This window comes from Panulirus ornatus, chromosome 9, assembly GCF_036320965.1.
Source record: "Panulirus ornatus isolate Po-2019 chromosome 9, ASM3632096v1, whole genome shotgun sequence".
Taxonomy (NCBI): domain Eukaryota; kingdom Metazoa; phylum Arthropoda; class Malacostraca; order Decapoda; family Palinuridae; genus Panulirus; species Panulirus ornatus.
This window is the reverse complement of record NC_092232.1, coordinates 38860822-38883562: the sequence shown is the minus strand read 5'-3', so window position 1 is coordinate 38883562 and position 22741 is coordinate 38860822. Positions and strand designations below refer to the sequence as shown.

Here is a 22741-nt window from a genome sequence, read left to right as displayed (position 1 = left end):
TTTAATAAATTCCACTGCAATAACATCCAAACTCGCTGCCTTGCCAGCTTTCATCTTCCGCAAGGCTTTTACTACCTCTTCTATGTTTACCAAATCGTTTTCCCTAACCCTCTCACTTTGCACACCACCTCGACCAAAACACCCTATATCTGCCATTCTACCATCAAACACATTCAACAAACCTTTAATATACTCACCCCATCTACTTTTAACATCACCACTAATTGTTATCACCTCCCCATTAGCCCCCTTCACTGAAGTTCCCATTGATTCCCTTGTCTTACACACTTTATTTACCTCCTTCCAAAATAATCTTTTTATTCTCCCTAAAATTTAATGATACTCTCTCACCCCAACTCCCATTTGCCCTCTTTTTCACCTCTTGCATCTTTCTCTTGACCTCCTTCCTCTCTCTTTCATATATCTCCCACTCATTCACATTATTTCCCTGCAAAAATCATCCAAATGCCTCTCTCTTCTCTTTCACAAATAATCTTACTTCTTCATCCCACCACTCACTACCCTTTCTAATCTGCCCACCTCCCACGCTTCTCATGCCAAAAGCATCTTTTGAGCACGCCATCACTGCTTCACTAAATACATCCCATTCCTCTTCCACTCCCCTTACGTCCTTTGTTCTAACCTTTTTCCATTCTGTACTCAGTCTCTCCTGGTACTTCCTCACACAAGTCTCCTTCCCAAGCTCACTTACTCTCACCACTCTCTTCACCCCAACATTCTCTCTATTTTTCTGAAAACCTCTACAAATCTTCACCTTCACCTCCACAAGATAATGATCAGACATCCCCAGTTGCACCTCTCAGCACATTAACATCCAAAAGTCTCCCTTTCGTGCGCCTATCAATTAACACATAATCTAATAACGCTCTCTGGCCATCTCTTCTACTTACATACGTATACTTATGTATATATCTCTTTTTAAACCAGGTATTCCCAATCACCAGTCCTTTTTCAGCACATAAATCTACAAGCTCTTCACCATTTCCATTTACAACACTGAAACAGTTGAAACAGAGATCAGTTGCTGTGTGAATTTAACTGAAAACAAAATAGTGCAAGTGGAATGTTTCAGATACCCTGAAGCATACAAGAAAACAAATGGAATCATGCAAGCTGAAGTGAGCCAAAGTGTGGAGGAGAGGTCTAGGGTCCTGGGAGCATCAAGTGTGTGGAAAGGGAAACATTCAACCAATTAGCCACCATTTTCTCTATCATCTCCAAGGCATTACTTTTCTTCTGGGTGATTTTCACTATAGGATGTTGCATCAATGCTTCATTTTTACCATAATCTCATCAACATTCTTGAGGATGGCATGGAGAGTCATCAGACATGAGTAAAGATGATGCCCAACATTGACAGCCCATTCTCCATTCCTACTGCTTTATCATATCAACTTCCACATTGAGAGTAGCACTATAATGTTTCCTCTTGCAAAATCTAGAAAACTTTCCACCGGCCCTAGATTAGTTGCTTATGGTTCTAATAATACAAGGATATAACATAGTACAGTATATCAGAGCACAGAGCATTCACAACGTACATCCTCCGCTAAGTTGCTTATAGACTGAGTTGGAGAAAGACCCTAGCCAGTGGGGAGGTTTAGGTTATGTCAATCCTCTCTACTTCCATTGAAAACATCAGTGGTTAACTTTTCAATGTATAGCATTTTATTTTCCCACACAAACTGACAAAATGTATGCAAAACAACAAACATGTGGTGGAGCAATTTATAGTAAAGTCCCTCTGAACTGTGTGTACACATTTCTCTAAAGGAACTGTAAAAAAAGAAACAGGGAATTAGAACTGGAATGAATAAAAGATCAAAGAAAAAAGAAGGCTTATTTCAAAGGTTGGTATGGGTTAAGAATGATTCAAACCATTATTTGGTGTTGCAAAGTCAACATCAACAATAAAAGTATGGCCTGTCAATCTCTACCATTGTAGAGCTTCCATGGCCAAAGCTATTTGTAACCTGAATTCTTCTAGCAAAGAGAGTGACTAACCTGAAGTGTATTTTGGAGATAGCTGGGAGAAAAGCATTTTCAAAATGATCTCTACTGAAACGATAATCAGCATCACCTCTACCAAATGTGTAGGAGTTATTGATTAAATCTGAAAAAAATGTAAAATAAATGTTATCATTTTCACATCTACATGATCAACCAAAACACGTTTTTATTTGCCACAATCAGACTAAAGGAGAATAAGAAAGTTATACAGTAATGTAATGACAAGACTAACCTCTCTATGAAATTTGATTTACTTATATATTTATTCTTTTTTATTATACTATGTCGCTGTTTCCCGCATTAGCGAGGCAGCGCAAGGAAACATGTAAGAATGGCCCAACCCACCCACATGCACATGTATATGCATACACGTCCAAACACGCACATATACATACCTATACATCTAAACGTATACATATATATATACACACATAGACATATACATAAATACACATGTACATAATTCATACTGTCTGCCCTTATTCATTCCCATCACCGCCCCGCCACACATAAAATGACAACCCCCTCCCCCCACATGTGTGTGAGGTAGCGCTAGGAAAAGACAACAAAGGCCACATTCGTTCACACTCAGTCTCTAGCTGTCATGTATAATGCACCGAAACCACAGCTCCCTTTCCACATCCACACCCCACAAAACTTTCCATGGTTTACCCCAGACGCTTCACATGCCCTGGTTGAATCCACTGACAGCACGTCGACCCTGGTATACCACATCGTTCCATTTCACTCTATTCCTTGCATGCCCATCACCCTCCTGCATGTTCACGCCACGATCAATCAAAATCTTTTTCACTCCATCTTTCCATCTCCAATTTAATCTCTCACTTCTCCTTGTTCCTTCCAACTCTGACACATAATATTCTCTTTGTCAATCTTTCATCACTAATTCTCTCCATGTGACCAAACCATTTCAAAACACATCTCTCTCACCCTTTCATTACTTACTCGATCAAACCACCTCACACCACATATTTTCCTCAAACATCTCATTTCCAGCACATACACCCTCCTCCACACAACTCTATCTATAGCCCATGCCTCATAAGCATATAACGTTGTTAGAACCACTATTCCTTCAAACATACCCATTTTTGCTTTCCAAGATAACATTCTCGACTTCCACACATTCTTCAACGCTCCCAGAACTTTTGCCCCCTCCCCCACCTTATGATCCACTTCCACTTCCATAGTTCCATCCGCCGCCAAATCCACTTCCAGATATCTAAAACACTTCACTTCCACCACTTTTTCTCCATTCAAATTTACCTCCTAATTGATTTGTTCCTCAACCCTACTGTACCAAATAACCTTGCTCTTATTCACATTTACTCTCAGCTTTCTTCTTTCACACACTTTACCAAACTCAGTCATCAGCTTCTGCAGTTTCTCACCCAAATCAGCCACCAGTGCTCTATCATCAGCGAACAATAACTGACTCACTTCCCAAGCTCCCTCACCTACAACAGACTGCATACTTGCCCCTCTTTCCAAAACTCTTGCATTCACCTCCCTAACAACCCCATCCATAAACAAATTAAACAACCATGGAGACATCACACACCCCTGCCGCAAACCAACATTCACTGAGAACCAATCACTTTCCTCTCTTCCTACACGTACACATGCCTTACATTCTTAATATTCTTAATACCTTAATACCTTCCATAGAGCATCTCTATCAACTCTATCATATGACTTCTCCAGATCCATAAATGCTACATACAAATCCATTTGTTTTTCTAAGTATTTCTCACATATATTCTTCAAAGCAAACACCTGATCCACACATCCTCTACCACTTCTGAAACCACACTGCTCTTCCCAAATCTGATGCTCTGTATATGCCTTCACGCTCTCAATCAATACCCTCCCATATAATTTACCAGGAATACTCAACAAACTTATACCTCTGTAATTTGAGCACTCACTCTTATCCCCTTTGCCTTTGTACAATGGCACTATGCAAGCATTCCGCCAATCCTCAGGCACCTCACCATGAGTCATACATAACATTAAATAACCTTACCAACCAGTCAACAACAGTCACCCCCTTTTTTAATAAATTCCACTGCAATACCATCCAAACCTGCTGTCTTGCTGGCTTTCATCTTCAGCAAAGCTTTTACTACCTCCTCTCTGTTTACCAAATCATTCTTCCAAACCCTCTCACTTTGCACACCAACTCGACCAAAACACCCTATATCTGCCACTCTATCATCAAACACATTCAACAAACCTTTAAAATACTCACTCCATCTCCTCACATCACCACTACTTGTTATCACCTCCCCATTAGCCCCCTTCACTGATGTTCCCATTTGTTCCCTGTCTTATGCACTTTATATATGCTCACCCTGTAGTCCATATATGCAATTTAAGATTTTTCATCATCTATGATCTTAATCCAAATGTACATTCAGTACAATAAAGAAACGGGTTTTCATCAGGACTTATTTCTGTACCTAAATTAGACACATCTAAGTAACTCCTGTCCATATTTTATCTTGGACAGCAATCTGCAGGAAAAGATTAAAAACAAACAGCAACCCTACCACTACTAGAAACACAAGTGAGTATTCAGGGGAGGATTTAAGGTGGCAATCCACTCTGTCAACTCTCCCCATCAGAAACAGCTATATTTTTCAACGGGGACAGAAGTAAACAGCAGATGAGATAGCAATGTTTTCCTAAGGTAGGAATAAAGTTTACAAAGATACAAGGAGCTAAAATCAACTTCTTGCTTATTCTTTCTTTTCACAATCCTCATTCTTCCTTACATCTGAGATGGCCATAACTGCAGCATGTTTTTGTAAAAGACATTGTCAGCTTTAATAATAAACTCTATCATCACAACAAATCCTAGATCAACCCTCAACCCTACCTCCCACAAAGTACTAGTGGTAACAGGCATCAACAAGGCATCTGACACTGTTGCTAAACACATCCTCAAACATATAAAATACTTGACACAACCCTCCATAACAATGAGAAAATGTGGTTGACCTTTATCCTAGCCAACACATTGTCTTCTTCCATATGCACACCTATACGCTGCAGTAACTCTTGAGCCACTCTTGGAAAAACTGTTTCCTCAGCTGTGTGGGTACTAACATCCATTTTTCTTACTTCTCATCCATATGACACCTCAACAAGTTTTCTCAGCAGCCTGAGTTCTATGTCAGTTTCACCCACACTGGCCACTGACACCTAGACCTTGCCTCTGGCCACCTTAGTGTAAGTTGGCAGGGCAAAAATTCCCTCTAGCACCCACCAGCCATTCCCTTTTTCTAACAGCTCAAAACAGTACACTATCCACATTAACCTTACATAAACTTTGCACAAACACCTCTAGCACCATTCTTGTACCTGCAGGAATTGTCAGATTCTGCTGCTATTGCAGTACAGCCCACCCCTGCAGTTTTTGCACCACCTTTAGCCTTGCTCTCATAGCACAGACAGATCTTCCACACCTTCCCTGCAATTCTGCTTGCAAGCCCTCTTGGCAGATGCTCCTCCAGCCCTTCAACAACTATGCTAAGACTTTCATCCCTAAATAACACAGGCAACCAGGTTCCCTGGACCACTCACTCATTTCCAGTGGTCCTCTTCACAAATATCCCACGATCCTTTATAACTGCTCCTTTACTTCTACATCCACACAAACATACCCTAAGCATAGAATCTGCATTCCATTTGCATCAGTAATGTGAACATCCATTTCAGGCACTACCGCCTGCTTTGGTAGAAGCCACTCCTTATACCAGGCATCCATAGCCAAACTGATCTCTGCTCCCAAATCAGCCATAGCCTCCACTGAAACACCATTCACTGACATGTTAATCCTTGGTGTCTATCCGAACAACTTAACTTTCTCACTCTTAGACTCCCCACTCAACCAATGAGCACCCATCACAACACTATGTAACCTGAGTTCTGGTCCAAGTCATGTATTTGTCCTGAGGACAGACCCGCATCACTCAAGGCTGACTGTTTCCCAGACCTTCTGATACCAGATCTTTGAATCTTTCTCAATGATACCTATGATGCTCCTGCTGACCACACAAAAAACAGGATGACAAAGAAACATTTCAACATATACCTCTCGCAATCCTCTCAGGTCTCAACATTTTCTACAACTCATCCTTCCCTATGTCTATCCACTCTGCCTCCCTCATTTTGTTATCTGCCTGTTTAAAGAGCTGTTCCCGTAATGCATAAGGATGTTCCTCCTATCACTTCTCCAGCTTCACTCTAATTTTCCCATCTCTCAGATGTCTACAAAACCAAGGACACAATAACCACATGCACTTTTCTGCACCTCTCTGTTGTACTTTCGGCAGTTTTTCTTGTATCTCCCTCAACATTTTAGCACCATACCACACGCCTTCCTACAACTGCTAAACTGGTCCCTGGAATTGTTTCTCAAGTTCTACACAACTTAATTTCATCCCAAAAGCCTCCTGCAAACAATCAAAAAATTCCTCTGGATTTTTCACACACCTGTTACAAACTCTAGTTAAGGCTGGTTGCTACAAAAATCAACACAAATAGGGCACTGCCTCCAGACCATGCAAGCCTACATGCTCTAAATTTTTCTCTAGATCCTTCAACAAATCATTTATTGGACTGGCCTGCCCTGAAATTTCCAGAGAATTTCTGAATAGTGGGGGGTTGGCCTGGAGAGAACAATATCTTTGGACCACATAACACCACACACCCTTTGCCCTAGTTCTGCCACAGTGAGAGCAAGCTGGTTAGTCGATTAAGCAGGGAATCAGCCCATGGTGACAGATGTACACCTACTAAATGATTACTCAGCACTCTTGGCTCTGATATGGCCCGCAACAATCACTGGTATGGTTGGTGCACGTCTGTGCGTGCGTGTGTGTGAAAGTAATATGATGTTTTCTGTAGCTAAGTATCGTACTTAATTTAAAGGCTGACAAACAGGAATACATAGTGTGTGATATCCTCTAAACGGCACATCTCTACCCTCAGTAATGTAACAATCAAATCCACAATCTGCATTACTATGGGCATGGCAGCCAATGAATTGGGGTGCCATTTAGGGATTTCTGACATTATGCAATGCAAGGACATAAATCCACAGCATTATTGAGAGTAGATAATGGAAGATTGTACAAAGGCAAAGGGAATAAGAGTGAGTGCTCAAATTACAGAGGTATAAGTTTGTTGAGTATTCCTGGTAAATTATATGGGAGGGTATTGATTGAGAGGGTGAAGGCATGTACAGAGCATCAGATTGGAGAAGAGCAGTGTGGTTTCAGAAGTGGTAGAGGATGTGTGGATCAGGTGTTTGCTTTGAAGAATGTATGTGAGAAATACTTAGAAAAGCAAATGGATTTGTATGTAGCATTTATGGATCTGGAGAAGGCATATGATAGAGTTGATAGAGATGCTCTGTGGAAGGTATTAAGAATATATGGTGTGGGAGGCAAGTTGTTAGAAGCAGTGAAAAGTTTTTATCGAGGATGTAAGGCATGTGTACGTGTAGGAAGAGAGGAAAGTGATTGGTTCTCAGTGAATGTAGGTTTGCGGCAGGGGTGTGTGATGTCTCCATGGTTGTTTAATTTGTTTATGGATGGGGTTGTTAGGGAGGTAAATGCAAGAGTTTTGGAAAGAGGGGCAAGTATGAAGTCTGTTGGGGATGAGAGAGCTTGGGAAGTGAGTCAGTTGTTGTTTGCTGATGATACAGCGCTGGTGGCTGATTCATGTGAGAAACTGCAGAAGCTGGTGACTGAGTTTAGTAAAGTGTGTGGAAGAAGAAAGTTAAGAGTAAATGTGAATAAGAGCAAGGTTATTAGGTACAGTAGGGTTGAGGGTCAAGTCAATTGGGAGGTGAGTTTGAATGGAGAAAAACTGGAGGAAGTGAAGTGTTTTAGATATCTGGGAGTGGATCTGGCAGCGGATGGAACCATGGAAGCAGAAGTGGATCATAGGGTGGGGGAGGGGGCGAAAATTCTGGGGGCCTTGAAGAATGTGTGGAAGTCGAGAACATTATCTCGGAAAGCAAAAATGGGTATGTTTGAAGGAATAGTGGTTCCAACAATGTTGTATGGTTGCGAGGTGTGGGCTATGGATAGAGTTGTGCGCAGGAGGATGGATGTGCTGGAAATGAGATGTTTGAGGACAATGTGTGGTGTGAGGTGGTTTGATCGAGTGAGTAACATAAGGGTAAGAGAGATGTGTGGAAATAAAAAGAGCATGGTTGAGAGAGCAGAAGAGGGTGTTTTGAAGTGGTTTGGGCACATGGAGAGAATGAGTGAGGAAAGATTGACCAAGAGGATATATGTGTCGGAGGTGGAGGGAACGAGGAGAAGAGGGAGACCAAATTGGAGGTGGAAAGATGGAGTGAAAAGGATTTTGTGTGATCGGGGCCTGAACATGCAGGAGGGTGAAAGGAGGGCAAGGAATAGAGTGAATTGGAGTGATGTGGTATACCGGGGTTGACGTGCTGTCAGTGGATTTAATCAGGGCATGTGAAGCGTCTGGGGTAAACCATGGAAAGCTGTGTAGGTATGTATATTTGCGTGTGTGGACGTATGTATATACATGTGTATGGGGGGGTTGGGCCATTTCTTTCGTCTGTTTCCTTGCGCTACCTCGCAAACGCGGGAGACAGCGACAAAGTATAATAATATATATAAAAATATGTGTTAAAACTCACAAATATAAGACCACATGTGCAAAGAACACAGAACATTTCTGTATCATACATCATATAACATTAAGCACAGTACTGGCATAATTATGAAGCAAACAATAAGTTATGAAATGAGATATTTTATACCTCTCTAGTATACCAAACATGGTAAAATTAGGTCTACAAGGGAATGAATGGAAGTAAAATTCATTTGAGATACTTGTTAGCATTAGAATAGACTTTTAACACAGGAGGTTCGTCATGTGAATACAATGTACCAAATAAGTTGGAAATGGAACTGGTTCAACCTGTATCAAGTTTAGCTTTGGAGCGCAGAGTACAAATCATAATGTTTATTTCAAATCATAGTAATGTTAAACAAGATGAAAACCTTGGAGGAGACGCAAGCAGCGATCATCACACTATAAGGTGGTTACAACCAGGAATGATAGCAGACTTACTGTTAGGTTATTTGGATGGATTCATGCAGGTGGAGTAAGATAGCTGGTAGACATTGGTCCAGATCTTTTCACTGGGAATAACTATGTCAAAACATTAGAGGAAGTCCTGCTTCCATCCGTGCACCCCTTACTCTAACCTAACAACGCATCATTCTTCCTTGTTCAAGACAACTCACCCATACACATGAGCAATGCTGTAAAGTGGTGGTTTCAGAACCAACTACACATTACGCTTGTACTATACCCTCTGAGATCATCAGACTCAACCCAATCACAATTGTATGGGCAGAACTTGTCTGGAGATGTCACTTCCATGAAATCCATATCCATAGCAAAGGACAGGTAACTGCTCATGTCAAGATGGTATGGGAAAGATATGAAAGGTCTGCTCAACAGGTACTGATTCAGACTGCGTGACTGCATGTGTATCCATACCAATCCTACACTAACTATGGATAGAATTAAAAGTGAAACGTTTATCTTTCCTATCAAACAATAACCACCCTGGCACATGATCAGTCAATCCTTATATCTAATACCTTGAGACTGAAAGTCTGTTGGCAGCAAGAACAGATGCTACTGTGAACACTGCTGTTGTAGTTAATTTGTATCATGAAGCATAATTAGGTTAATTAAACACAATCTGCATGTAGAGCTACTACAAAATGGAATATCAGTCACAAGCTAAAGATTAACTGACAACTCAGCAGGTCAGGAATACCAACCATGCATTGTATCTCAGGAGTTTTATAAAAATTCCATAAGGATGCTGAATAATCTTTTATTAAGTGTACATCTCTGTCCCTCTCCATGGAAATCAGGGTGTAGGAATAATTTTTTTTTTTTTCTTTTTTTTGCTTTGTCGCTGTCTCCCGCGTTTGCGAGGTAGCGCAAGGAAACAGACGAAAGAAATAATCTGCCCATTATATAATTATATCTCACCATGCCATATATACTGCTGGACTCAAGGAGGAATCAGTTATGTTAATTAATCCATTTTGCCGAGCTTGACTGCAGTCTGCTGCTAATTCTGTAATGAAGCAAAACTGCCCTCAAACAAAAATAACACCAATAGCAGAGTACACAGGGCTCACTTCACCTCATTAACTGAGAAAATCTACATCATAAGTGAATTCCTGCATAGGTTACTGAAACAACAAAAGTCTACTTAGTCATTTCCAAAAGAAATATTACATGATAATCTCTGCCAAATACAAAACAATAAAAACTAAATGAAACCTTATTCACAGCATTAAATAAAAGATTTGCAAAGTTCACAAGTTGTTAACATCGAGGGTGTTCGCTATTAACACAATGCCTGGTAACTTTCCTAAGTCACAACACATTTAGGTCAACATGGACATACCTTACAATGCTAATAAATTTAATAATTCACACACTTTTACCCTTATTGCCTTCATCCATAAACTTCTCTAAACATTAACCCTTAACACCAGCACCACTCTGTCACACTCTCAGTCCTGCTCCAAATCTAACTTCACAACATATCAATCAGCCTCACCACCCATGAGTAATTCACTTCTGAAACCTAGCCTGAATACTTAGTCAAACCATCTCTTCCACATACCCACATGGTCCTCCAGCTTAGTGCCAATATCTGCGCAATCTACCTACAACTTGGATTATTCCATGCCACTCCACAGAACCCGTTAGATCTCAACTGGCACACTTCTCCCTACGAGTTCCCTTGGCCTCAATGCAGCTGACAGGTGACACAATGTAGCAGACCAGAACTTGCTGTACAATTCTGGGCATTGTATGTCTTCTCACAGCCAGCATCCCACGGACAACACCGAGTTACCAACATGGTCATTCCTGTCAAAAATCAAAAATAACCTCTGCCAGGAAGTCCCCACATCATCAAAACAATACATGACACTGCACCTTTTACAACCATGTTCCACAAATCAGCCACATACCTTCTTAGATGATGGTAAAATTTCAACCACATGTACTGGGCGTGTACTGTACTTATTACAGTCATAGTGAGCATGCCCCCTGGCTACCAAGCTGCCAAGCAAGTTCCCTACCACCACGCAACAAACTCACCAACCTCAACCAGCTAACTTCTCACATTGCGTTGGTTTCATTATACGTGTATATATACTTAGAAAAACAGATGGATCTGTATGTAGCATTTATGAATCTGGAGAAGGTATATGATAGGGTTAATTGAGATGCTTTGTGGAAGATCTTAAGAGTATAGGGTGTGGAGACGAAGTTGCTAATAGCAGAGGGGGTGAACATTTTGAGAGTGATGAAGAATGTGCGAAGAGAGAATGTTATCACAGAGAGCAAAAATGGGTATGTTTGGAAGAACACTAGTTCCAACAATATCATATGGTTGTGAGGCATGGGCTATATATAGGGCTGTGTTGGAAATGAGATGTTCGAGGAAAATATGTGGTGTGAGGTGGTTTGATTGAGTAAGAAATGAAAGGGTAAGAGAGATGTGTGGTAATAAAAAGAGTGTAGTTGAGAGAGCAGAAAAGGGTGTATTGAAATGGTTTGGTCACATGGAGAGAAAGAGTGAGGGAACATTGACAAAGAAGATAAATGTGTCACAGGTAGAGGGAACGAGAAATGGGAGACCAAATTAGAGGTGGAAGGATGGAGTGAAAAAGATTTTGAGCAATCAAGGCCTGAACATACAGGAGGGTGATAGCCATGCACGGAATAGAGTGAATTGAAACGATGTGGTATACCGGGGCCGACGTGCTGTCAGTGGATTGAACCAGGGCATGAGAAGCGTCTGGGGTAAACCATGGAAAGTTTAGTGGAGCCTGGATGTGGAAAGGGAGCTGTGGTTTTGGTGCATTACACATGACAGCTAGAGACCAAGAGTGAACCACTATTCCTTCAAACACCCATTTTTGCTCTCCAAGATAACGTTCTTGCCTTCCAAACATTCTTCAACACTCCCAGAACCTTTGCCCCCTCCCCATCCTATGAATCACTTCCACTTCCATGGTTCCATCTGCTGCTAAATCCACTCCCTGATATCTAAAACACTTCACTTCCAACAGTTTTTCTCCATTCAAACTTAACTCCAAATTAACTTGTCTCTCAACCCTACTGAACCTAATAACCTTGCTCTTATTCACATTTACTCTCAGCTTTCTTCTTTCACATACTTTACCAAACTCAGTCACCAGCATCTGCAGTTTCTCACCCAAATCAGCCATCAGAGCTGTATCATCAGCAAACAACAACTGACTCACTTCCCAAGCCCTCTCATCCACAACAGACTGCATACTTGCCCCTCTCTCCAAAACTCTTGCATTCACCTTGCTAACAACCCCATTTATAAACAAATTAAACAATCATGGAGACATCACGCACACCCCTGCTGCAAACTGACATTCACTGGGAACAAATCACTTTCTTCTCTTCCTACTCATACAAATGCCTTACAACCTTGATAAAAACATTTCACTGCTTCTAGCAACTTACCTCCCACACCATATACTCTTAATACCTTCCACAAAGCATCTCTATCCACTCTATCAAACATTGATAAAGAGGATATACATGTCAAAGGTGGGGGAGAACAAAGAGAAGTGGGAGACCAAATTGGATGTGGAAGGATGGAGTGAAAAAGATTATGAGTGATTGGGGCCTGAACATACAGAAGGGTGAAAGGTGTGCAAGGAATAGAGTGAATTGGAATGATATAGTATACAGGTGTCGACGTGCTAACAATGGGTTGAAACAGAGCATGTGTAGCATCTGTGGTAAACCATGAAAAGGTGTGTGGGGCCTGGATGTGGAAAGGGAGCTGTGGTTTTGGTGCATTACACATGACGGCTAGAGACTGCGTGTGAACAAATGTGGCCTTTTTTGTCTATTCCTGGCACTACCTCACTGCAGGGGAGGAAACCTATTTTGTGTGTGTGGTGGGATGGTGACAGAAGAGGATGAAGGCAGGAAGTATGAATATGTACATGTGTATATATGTATATGTCTGTGTGAGGTGGTTTGATTAAGTAATGAAAGGGTAAGAGAGATGTGTGGTAGTAAAAAGAGTGCGGCTGAGAGAGCATAAGAGGGTGTATTGAAATGGTTTAGTCACATGGAGAGAAGGAGTGAGGAAAGATTGACAAAGAGGATATATGTGTCACAGGTGGAGGGAATGAGGAGAGGTGATAGATCAAACTGGAGGTGGAAGGATGGAGTGAAAAAGATTTTGAGCGAGCGGGGCCCAAACATACAGGAGGATGAAAGGCGTGCAAGGAACAGAGTGAATTGGAACGATGTAGTATACCGGTGTCAACGTGCTGTCAATGGATTGAACCAGGGCATGTGTAGCATCTCGGGTAAACCATGAAAAGGTGTGTGGGGCCTGGATGTGGAAAGGGAGATGTGGTTTTGGTGCATTACACATGACAGGTAAAGACTGAGTGTGAATGAATGTGGCCTTTTTTGTCTATTCCTGGCACTACCTCATTGGAAGGGGGGAAAGCTATCTCGTGAGTGGTGGGGTGATGACAGGAAAATCTGATTGTGTGCATATGTACATATGTATATGTCTGTGTGAGGTGGTTTGATCGAATAAGTAATGAAAGGGTAAGAGAGATGTGTGGTAATAAAAAGAGTGTGGTTGAGGGAGCAGAAGAGGGAGTATTGAAATGGTTTGGTCACATGGAGAGAATGCGTGAGAAAAGACTGACAAAGAGGATATATGTGTCAGAGGTGAAGGGAACAAGGAGAGGTGGAAGATCAAATTGGAGGTGGAAGGATGGAGTAAAAAAAGATTTTGAACAATCGGGGCCTAAACATACAAGAGGATGAAAGGTGTGCTAAGAATAGAGTGAATTGGAACGATGTGGTATACCGGGGTCAACATGCTGTCAATGGATTGAACAAGGGCATGTGAAGCGTGTGGGGTAAACCATGGAAAGTATTGTGGGGCCTGGATGTAGAAAGAGAGCTGTGGTTTCGTTGCATTACAAATGACAGCTACAGACTAAGTGCAAACGAATGTGGCCTTTGACGTCTTTTTTGTGCACTACCTCGTGTGCAAGCAGGGGGAGGGGAGTGCCACTTCATGTGTGGCAGGGTGGCGGCAGAAATGGATGAAGGTAGCGTGTATGAATATGTACAAGTGTATATATGAATATGTCTAAGTATGTATGTGTATGTATATGTTGAAATGCATAGGTATGCATATGTGCATGTGTGGGCGTATATGTATATACATGTGAGCGGGTGGGTTGGGGCATTCTTTCGTCTATTTCCTTGCGCTACCTTGCTAACGTAGGAGACAGTGACGAAGAATAATGAATAAACAAATAATAAACATATATATAGTATATATATGTTTATATATATATATATGTATATATATATATATATATATATATATATATATATATATATATATTTAGTATTATTATTTTGCTTTGTCGCTGTCTCCCATGTTAGCGAGGTAGCGCAAGGAAACAGACGAAAGAATGGCCCAACCCGCCCACATACACGTGTATATACATACATGTCCGCACACGCACAATATACATACCTATACATCTCCATTTACACATATATATAAACACACAGACATATACATATATACACATGTACATAATTCATACTGTCTGCCTTCATTTGTTCCCATCGCCACCTCGCCACACATGGAATAACAACCCCCTCCCCCCTCATGTGTGCGAGGTAGCGCTAGGAAAAACACCAAAGGCCCCATTCGTTCAAACTCAGTCTCTAGCTGTCATGTAATAATGCACCGAAACCACAGCTCCCTTCCCACATCCAGGCCCCACACACTTTGCATGGTTTACCCCAGACGCTTCACATGCCCTGGTTCAATCCATTGACAGCACGTCGACCCCGGTATACCACATCGTTCCAATTCACTCTATTTCTTGCACGCCTTTCACCCTCCTGCATGTTCAGGCCCCGATCACTCAAAATCTTTTTCACTCCATCTTTCCACCTACAATTTGGTCTCCTCCTCATTCCCTCCACCTCTGACACATATATCCTCTTGGTCAATCTTTACCCACTCATTCTCTCCATGTGACCAAAACATTTCAAAACACCCTCTTCAGCTCTCTCGACCACACTCTTTTTATTTCCACACATCTCTCTCACTCTTACATTACTTACTCCATCAAACAACCTCACACCACATATTGTCCTCAAACATCTCATTTCCAGCACATCCACCCTCCTGCGCACAACTCTATCCATAGCCCACGCCTCGCAACCATACAACATTGTTGGAACCACTATTCCTTCAAACATACTCATTTTTGCTTTCCGAGATAATGTTCTCGACTTCCACACATTCTTCAAAGCTCCCACAATTTTCACCCCCTCCCCCACCCTATGATTCACTTCCGCTTCCATGGTTCCATCCGCTGCCATATCCACTTCCAGATATCTAAAACACTTCACTTCCTCCAGCTTTTCTCCATTCAAACTTACCTCCCAATTGACTTGACCCTCAACCCTACTGTACCTAATAACCTTGCTCTTATTCACATTTACTCTTAACTTTCTTCTTTCACACACTTTACCAAACTCAGTCACCAGCTTCTGCAGTTTCTCACATGAATCAGCCACCAGCGCTGTATCATCAGCGAACAACAACTGACTCATTTCCCAAGCTCTCTCATCCACAACAGACTGCATACTTGCCCCTCTTTCCAAAACTCTTGCATTCACCTCCCTAACAACCCCATCCATAAACAAATTAAACAACCATGGAGACATCACACACCCCTGCCGCAAGCCTACATTCACTGAGAACCAATCACTTTCCTCTCTTCCTACACGTACACATGCCTTACATCCTCGATAAAAACTTTTCACTGCTTCTAACAACTTGCCTCCCACACCATATATTCTTAAAACCTTCCATATAGCATCTCAATCAACTCTATCATATGCCTTCTCCAGATCCATAAATGCTACATACAAATCCATTTGTTTTTCTAAGTATTTCTCCCATACATTCTTCAAAGCAAACACCTGATCCTCACATCCTCTACCACTTCTGAAACCACACTGCTCTTCCCCAATCTGATGCTCTGTACATGCCTTCACCCTCTCAATCAATACCCACCCATATAATTTACCAAGAATACTCAACAAACTTATACCTCTGTAATTTGAGCACTCACTCTTATCCCCTTCGCCTTTCTACAATGGCACTATGCAAGCATTCCGCCAATTCTCAGGCACCTCACCATGAATCATACATACATTAAATAACCTTACCAACCAGTCAACAATACAGTCACCCCCTTTTTTAATAAATTCCACTGCAATACCATCTAAACCTGATGATTTGCCGGCTTCTCATCTTCCGTAAAGCTTTTACTACCTCTTCTCTGTTTACCAAATCATTTTCCTTAACCCTCTCACTTTGCACACCACCTCGACCAAGACACCCCACTTCTGCCACTCTATCATCAAACACATTCAACAAACCTTCAAAATACTCACTCCATCTCCTTCTCACATCACCACTACTTGTTATCACCTCCCCATTAGAGCCCTTCACTGAAGTTCCCATTTGCTCCCTTGTCTTACGCACTTTATTTACCTCCTTCCAAAACATCTTTTCATTCTCCCTGAAATTTAATGATACTCTCTCACCCCAACTCTCATTTGCCCTCTTTTTCACCTCTTGCACCTTTCTCTTGACCTCCTGCCTCTTTCTTTTATACCTCTCCCAATCATTTGCATTTTTTCCCTGCAAAAATCGTTCAAATGCCTCTCTCTTCTCTTTCACTAATAATCTTACTTCTTCATTCCACCACTCACTACCCTTTCTAATCAACCCACCTCCCACACTTCTCATGCCACAAGCATCTTTTGCGCAAGCCATCACTGCTTCCCTAAATACATCCCATTCCTCCCCCACTCCCCTTACCTCCTTTGTTCTCACCTTTTTCCATTCTGTACTCAGTCTCTCCTGGTACTTCCTCACACAAGTCTCCTTCCCAAGCTCACTTACTCTCACCACTCTCTTCACCCCAACATTCTCTCTTCTTTTCTGAAAACCCCCACAAATGTTCACCTTCGCTTCCACAAGATAATGATCAGACAACTCTCCAGTTGCACCTCTAAGCACATTAACATCCAAAAGTCTCTTTTTCATGCATCTATCAATTAACACGTAATCCAATAGCGCTCTCTGGCCATCTCTCCTACTTACATATGTATACTTATGTATATCTCGCTTTTTAAACCAGGTATTCCCAATCACCAGTCCTTTTTCAGCACATAAATCTACAAGCTCTTCACCATTTCCATTTACAACACTGAACACTCCATGTATACCAATTATTCCCTCAACTGCCACATTACTCACCTATGCATTCAAATCACCCATCACTATAACCCGGTCTTATGCATCAAAACCACTAACACACTCATTCAGCTGCTCCTAAAACACTTGCCTCTCATGATCTTTCTTCTCATGCCCAGGTGCATATGTGCCAATAATCACCCATCTCTCTCCATCAACTTTCAGTTTTACCCATATCAATCTAGAATTTACTTTCTTATACTCTATCACATACTCCCACAACTGATTCAGGAGTATATATATATATATATATATATATATATATATATTTTTTTTTGCTTTGTCGCTGTCTCCTGCGTTTGCGAGGTAGCACAAGGAAACAGACGAAAGAAATGACCCAACCCACCCCCATACACATGTATATACACACGTCCACACACGCAAAATATACATACCTACACAGCTTTCCATGGTTTACCCCAGACGCTTCACATGCCCCGATTCAATACACTGACAGCACGTCAACCCCGGTATACCACATCGCTCCAATTCACTCTATTCCTTGCCCTCCTTTCACCCTCCTGCATGTTCAGGCCCCGATCACACAAAATCTTTTTCACTCCATCTTTCCACCTCCAATTTGGTCTCCCTCTTCTCCTCGTTCCCTCCACCTCCGACACATATATCCTCTTGGTCAATCTTTCCTCACTCATTCTCTCCATGTGCCCAAACCATTTCAAAACACCCTATTCTGCTCTCTCAACCACGCTCTTTTTATTTCCACACATCTCTCTTACCCTTACGTTACTTACTCGATCAAACCACCTCACACCACACATTGTCCTCAAACATCTCATTTCCAGCACATCCATCCTCCTGCACACAACTCTATCCATAGCCCACGCCTCGCAACCATACAACATTGTTGGAACCACTATTCCTTCAAACATACTCATTTTTGCTTTCCGAGATAATGTTCTCAACTTCCACACATTCTTCAAGGCTCCCAGAATTTTCGCCCCCTCCCTCACCCTATGATCCACTTCCGCTTCCATGGTTCCATCCGCTGCCAGATCCACTCCCAGATATCTAAAACACTTCACTTCCTCCAGTTTTTCTCCATTCAAACTCACCTCCCAATTGACTTGACCCTCAACCCTACTGTACCTAATAACCTTGCTCTTATTCACATTTACTCTTAACTTTCTTCTTTCACACACTTTACCAAACTCAGTCACCAGCTTCTGCAGTTTCTCACATGAATCAGCCACCAGCGCTGTATCATCAGCGAACAACAACTGACTCACTTCCCAAGCTCTCTCATCCCCAACAGACTTCATACTTGCCCCTCTTTCCAAAACTCTTGCATTCACCTCCCTAACAACCCCATCCATAAACAAATTAAACAACCATGGAGACATCACACACCCCTGCCGCAAACCTACATTCACTGAGAACCAATCACTTTCCTCTCTTCCTACCCATACACATGCCTTACATCCTCGATAAAAACTTTTCACTGCTTCTAACAACTTGCCTCCCACACCATATATTCTTAATACCTTCCACAGAGCATCTCTATCAACTTTATCATATGCCTTCTCCAGATCAATAAATGCTACATACAAATCCATTTGCTTTTCTAAGTATTTCTCACATACATTCTTCAAAGCAAACACCTGATCCACACATCCTCTACCACTTCTGAAACCACACTGCTCTTCCCCAATCTGATGCTCTGTACATGCTTTCACCCTCTCAATCAATACCCTCCCATATACTTTACCAGGAATACTCAACAAACTTATACCTCTGTAATTTGAGCACTCACTCTTATCCCCTTTGCCTTTGTACAGTCACCCCCTTTTTTAATAAATTCCACTGCAATACCATCCAAACCTGCTGCCTTGCCGGCTTTCATCTTCCGCAAAGCTTTTACTACCTCTTCTCTGTTTACCAAATCATTTTCCCTAACCCTCTCACTTTGCACACCACCTCGACCAAAACACCCTATATCTGCCACTCTATCATCAAACACATTCAACAAACCTTCAAAATACTCACTCCATCTCCTTCTCACATCAAAACTACTTGTCATCACTTCCCCATTTGCGCCCTTCACTGAAGTTCCCATTTGCTCCCTTGTCTTACGCACTTTATTTACCTCCTTCCAGAACATCTTTTTATTCTCCCTAAAATTTAATGATACTCTCTCACCCCAACTCTCATTTGCCCTTTTTTTCACCTCTTGCACCTTTCTCTTGACCTCCTGTCTCTCTTTTATACGTCTCCCACTCAACTGCATTTTTTCCCTGCAAAAATCGTCCAAATGCCTCTCTCTTCTCTTTCACTAATACTCTTACTTCTTTATCCCACCACTCACTACCCTTTCTAATCAACCCATCTCCCACTCTTCTCATGCCACAAGCATCTTTTGCGCAATCCATCACTGATTCCCTAAATACATCCCATTCCTCCCCCACTCCCCTTACTTCCATTGTTCTCACCTTTTTCCATTCTGTACTCAGTCTCTCCTGGTACTTCCTCACACAAGTCTCCTTCCCAAGCTCACTTACTCTCACCACCCTCTTCACCCCAACATTCACTCTTCTTTTCTGAAAACCCATACAAATCTTCACCTTAGCCTCCACAAGATAATGATCAGACATCCCTCCAGTTGCACCTCTCAGCACATTAACATCCAAAAGTCTCTCTTTCGTGCGCCTGTCAATTAATACGTAATCCAATAACGCTCTCTGGCCATCTCTCCTACTTACATAAGTATACTTATGTATATCTCGCTTTTTAAACCAGGTATTCCCAATCATCAGTCCTTTTTCAGCACATAAATCTACAAGCTCTTCACCATTTCCATTTACAACACTGAACACCCCATGTATACCAATTATTCCCTCAACTGCTACATTACTCACCTTTGCATTCAAATCACCCATCACTATAACCCGGTCTCGTGCATCAAAACCACTAACACACTCATTCAGCTGCTCCCAAAACACTTGCCTCTCATGATCTTTCTTCTCATGCCCAGGTGCATATGCACCAATAATCACCCATCTCTCTCCATCAACTTTCAGTTTTACCCATATTAATCGAGAATTTACTTTCTTACATTCTATCACGTACTCCCATAACTCCTGTTTCAGGAGTACTGCTACTCCTTCCCTTGCTCTTGTCCTCTCACTAACCCCTGACTTTACTCCCAAGACATTCCCAAACCACTCTTCCCCTTCACCCTAGAGCTTCGTTTCACTCAGAGCCAAAACATCCAGGTTCCTTTCCTAAAACATACTACCAGCTCTCCTTTTTTCACATCTTGCTTACATCCACACACATTTAGGCACCCCAATCTGAGCCTTCGAGGAGTATCAGCACTCCCCGCGTGACTCCTTCTTCTGTTTCCCATTTTAGAATGTTAAAAAAAAATACAAGGAGAGGAGGATTTCTGGCCCCCCGCTCCCGTCCCCTCTAGTCGCTATATATATATATATATATATATATATATTTTTTTTTGCTTTGTCGCTGTCTCCCGCGTTTGCGAGGTAGCGCAAGGAAACAGACGAAAGAAATGGCCCAACCCACCCCCATACACATGTATATACATACACGTCCACACACGCAAATATACATACCTACACAGCTTTTCATGGTTTACCCCAGATGCTTCACATGCCCTGATTCAATCCACTGACAGCACGTCAACCCCAGTATATCACATCGATCCAATTCACTCTATTCCTTGCCCTCCTTTCACCCTACTGCATGTTCAGGCCCCGATCACACAAAATCTTTTTCACTCCATCTTTCCACCTCCAATTTGGTCTCCCACTTCTCCTCGTTCCCTCCACCTCCGACACATATATCCTCTTGGTCAATCTTTCCTCACTCATTCTCTCCATGTGCCCAAACCATTTCAAAACACCCTCTTCTGCTCTCTCAACCACGCTCTTTTTATTTCCACACATCTCTCTTACCCTTACGTTACTTACTCGATCAAACCACCTCACACCACACATTGTCTTCAAACATCTCATTTCCAGCACATCCACCCTCCTGCGCACAACTCTATCCATAGCCCACCCCTCGCAACCATACAACATTGTTGGAACCACTATTCCTTCAAACATACCCTTTTTTGCTTTCCGAGATAATGTTCTCGACTTCCACACATTCTTCAAGGCTCCCTGGATTTTCGGCCCCTCCCCTACCCTATAATCCACTTCCGCTTCCATGGTTCCATCCGCTGCCAGATCCACTCCGAGATATCTAAAACACTTTACTTCCTCCAGTTTTTCTCCATTCAAACTTACCTCCCAATTGACTTGACCCTCAACCCTACTGTACCTAATAACCTTGGTCTTATTCACATTTACTCTTAATTTTCTTCTTTCACACACTTTACCAAACTCAGTCACCAGCTTCTGCAGTTTCTCACATGAATCAGCCACCAGCGCTGTATCATCAGCGAACAACAACTGACTCACTACCCAAGCTGTCTCATCCACAACAGACTTCATACTTGCCCCTCTTTCCAAAACTCTTGCATTCACCTCCCTAACAACCCCATCCATAAACAAATTAAACAACCAGGGAGACATCACACACCCCTGCCGCAAACCTACATCCACTGAGAACCAATCACTTTCCTCTCTTCCTACCCGTACACATGCCTTACAGCCTCGATAAAAACTTTTCACTGCTTCTAACAACTTGCCTCCCATACCATATATTCTTAATACCTTCCACAGAGCATCTCTATCAACTCTATCATATGCCTTCTCCAGATCCATAAATGCTACATACAAATCTATTTGCTTTTCTAAGTATTTCTCACATACATTCTTCAAAGCAAACATCTGATCCACACATCCTCTTCCACTTCTGAAACCACACTGCTCTTTCCAATCTGATGCTCTGTACATGCCTTCACCCTCTCAATAAATACCCTCCCATATAATTTACTGGGAATACTCAACAAACTTATACCTCTGAAATTTGAGCACTCACTCTTATCCCCTTTGCCTTTGTACAATGGCACTATGCACGCATTCCGCCAATCCTAAGGCACCTCACCATGGGTCATACATACATTAAATAACCTTACCAACCAGTCAACAATACAGTCACCCCCTTTTTTAATAAATTCCACGGCAATACCATCCAAACCTGCTGCCTTACCGGCTTTCATCTTCCGCAAAGCTTTTACTACCTCTTCTCTGTTTACCAAATCATTTTCCATAACCTTCTCACTTT

General features: G+C 42.0%; 1 protein-coding gene across 3 annotated transcripts in view; it reads right to left on the bottom strand.

Moving 5' to 3' along the window:
- Nucleotides 1-22741, bottom strand: part of lok (ovarian-specific serine/threonine-protein kinase loki) — a 225979-nt gene that overhangs the window by 165760 nt on the left and 37478 nt on the right. For 2 of the 3 annotated variants that reach the window (XM_071665056.1, XM_071665055.1), the window contains exon 3: nucleotides 2026-2134. The exons of the other annotated variant lie outside the window; for it this stretch is intronic. In XM_071665056.1, the coding sequence (XP_071521157.1) occupies nucleotides 2026-2134 (109 nt within the window). The remainder of the gene's footprint in view (nucleotides 1-2025; nucleotides 2135-22741) is intronic. 3 annotated transcript variants of the gene reach the window in all.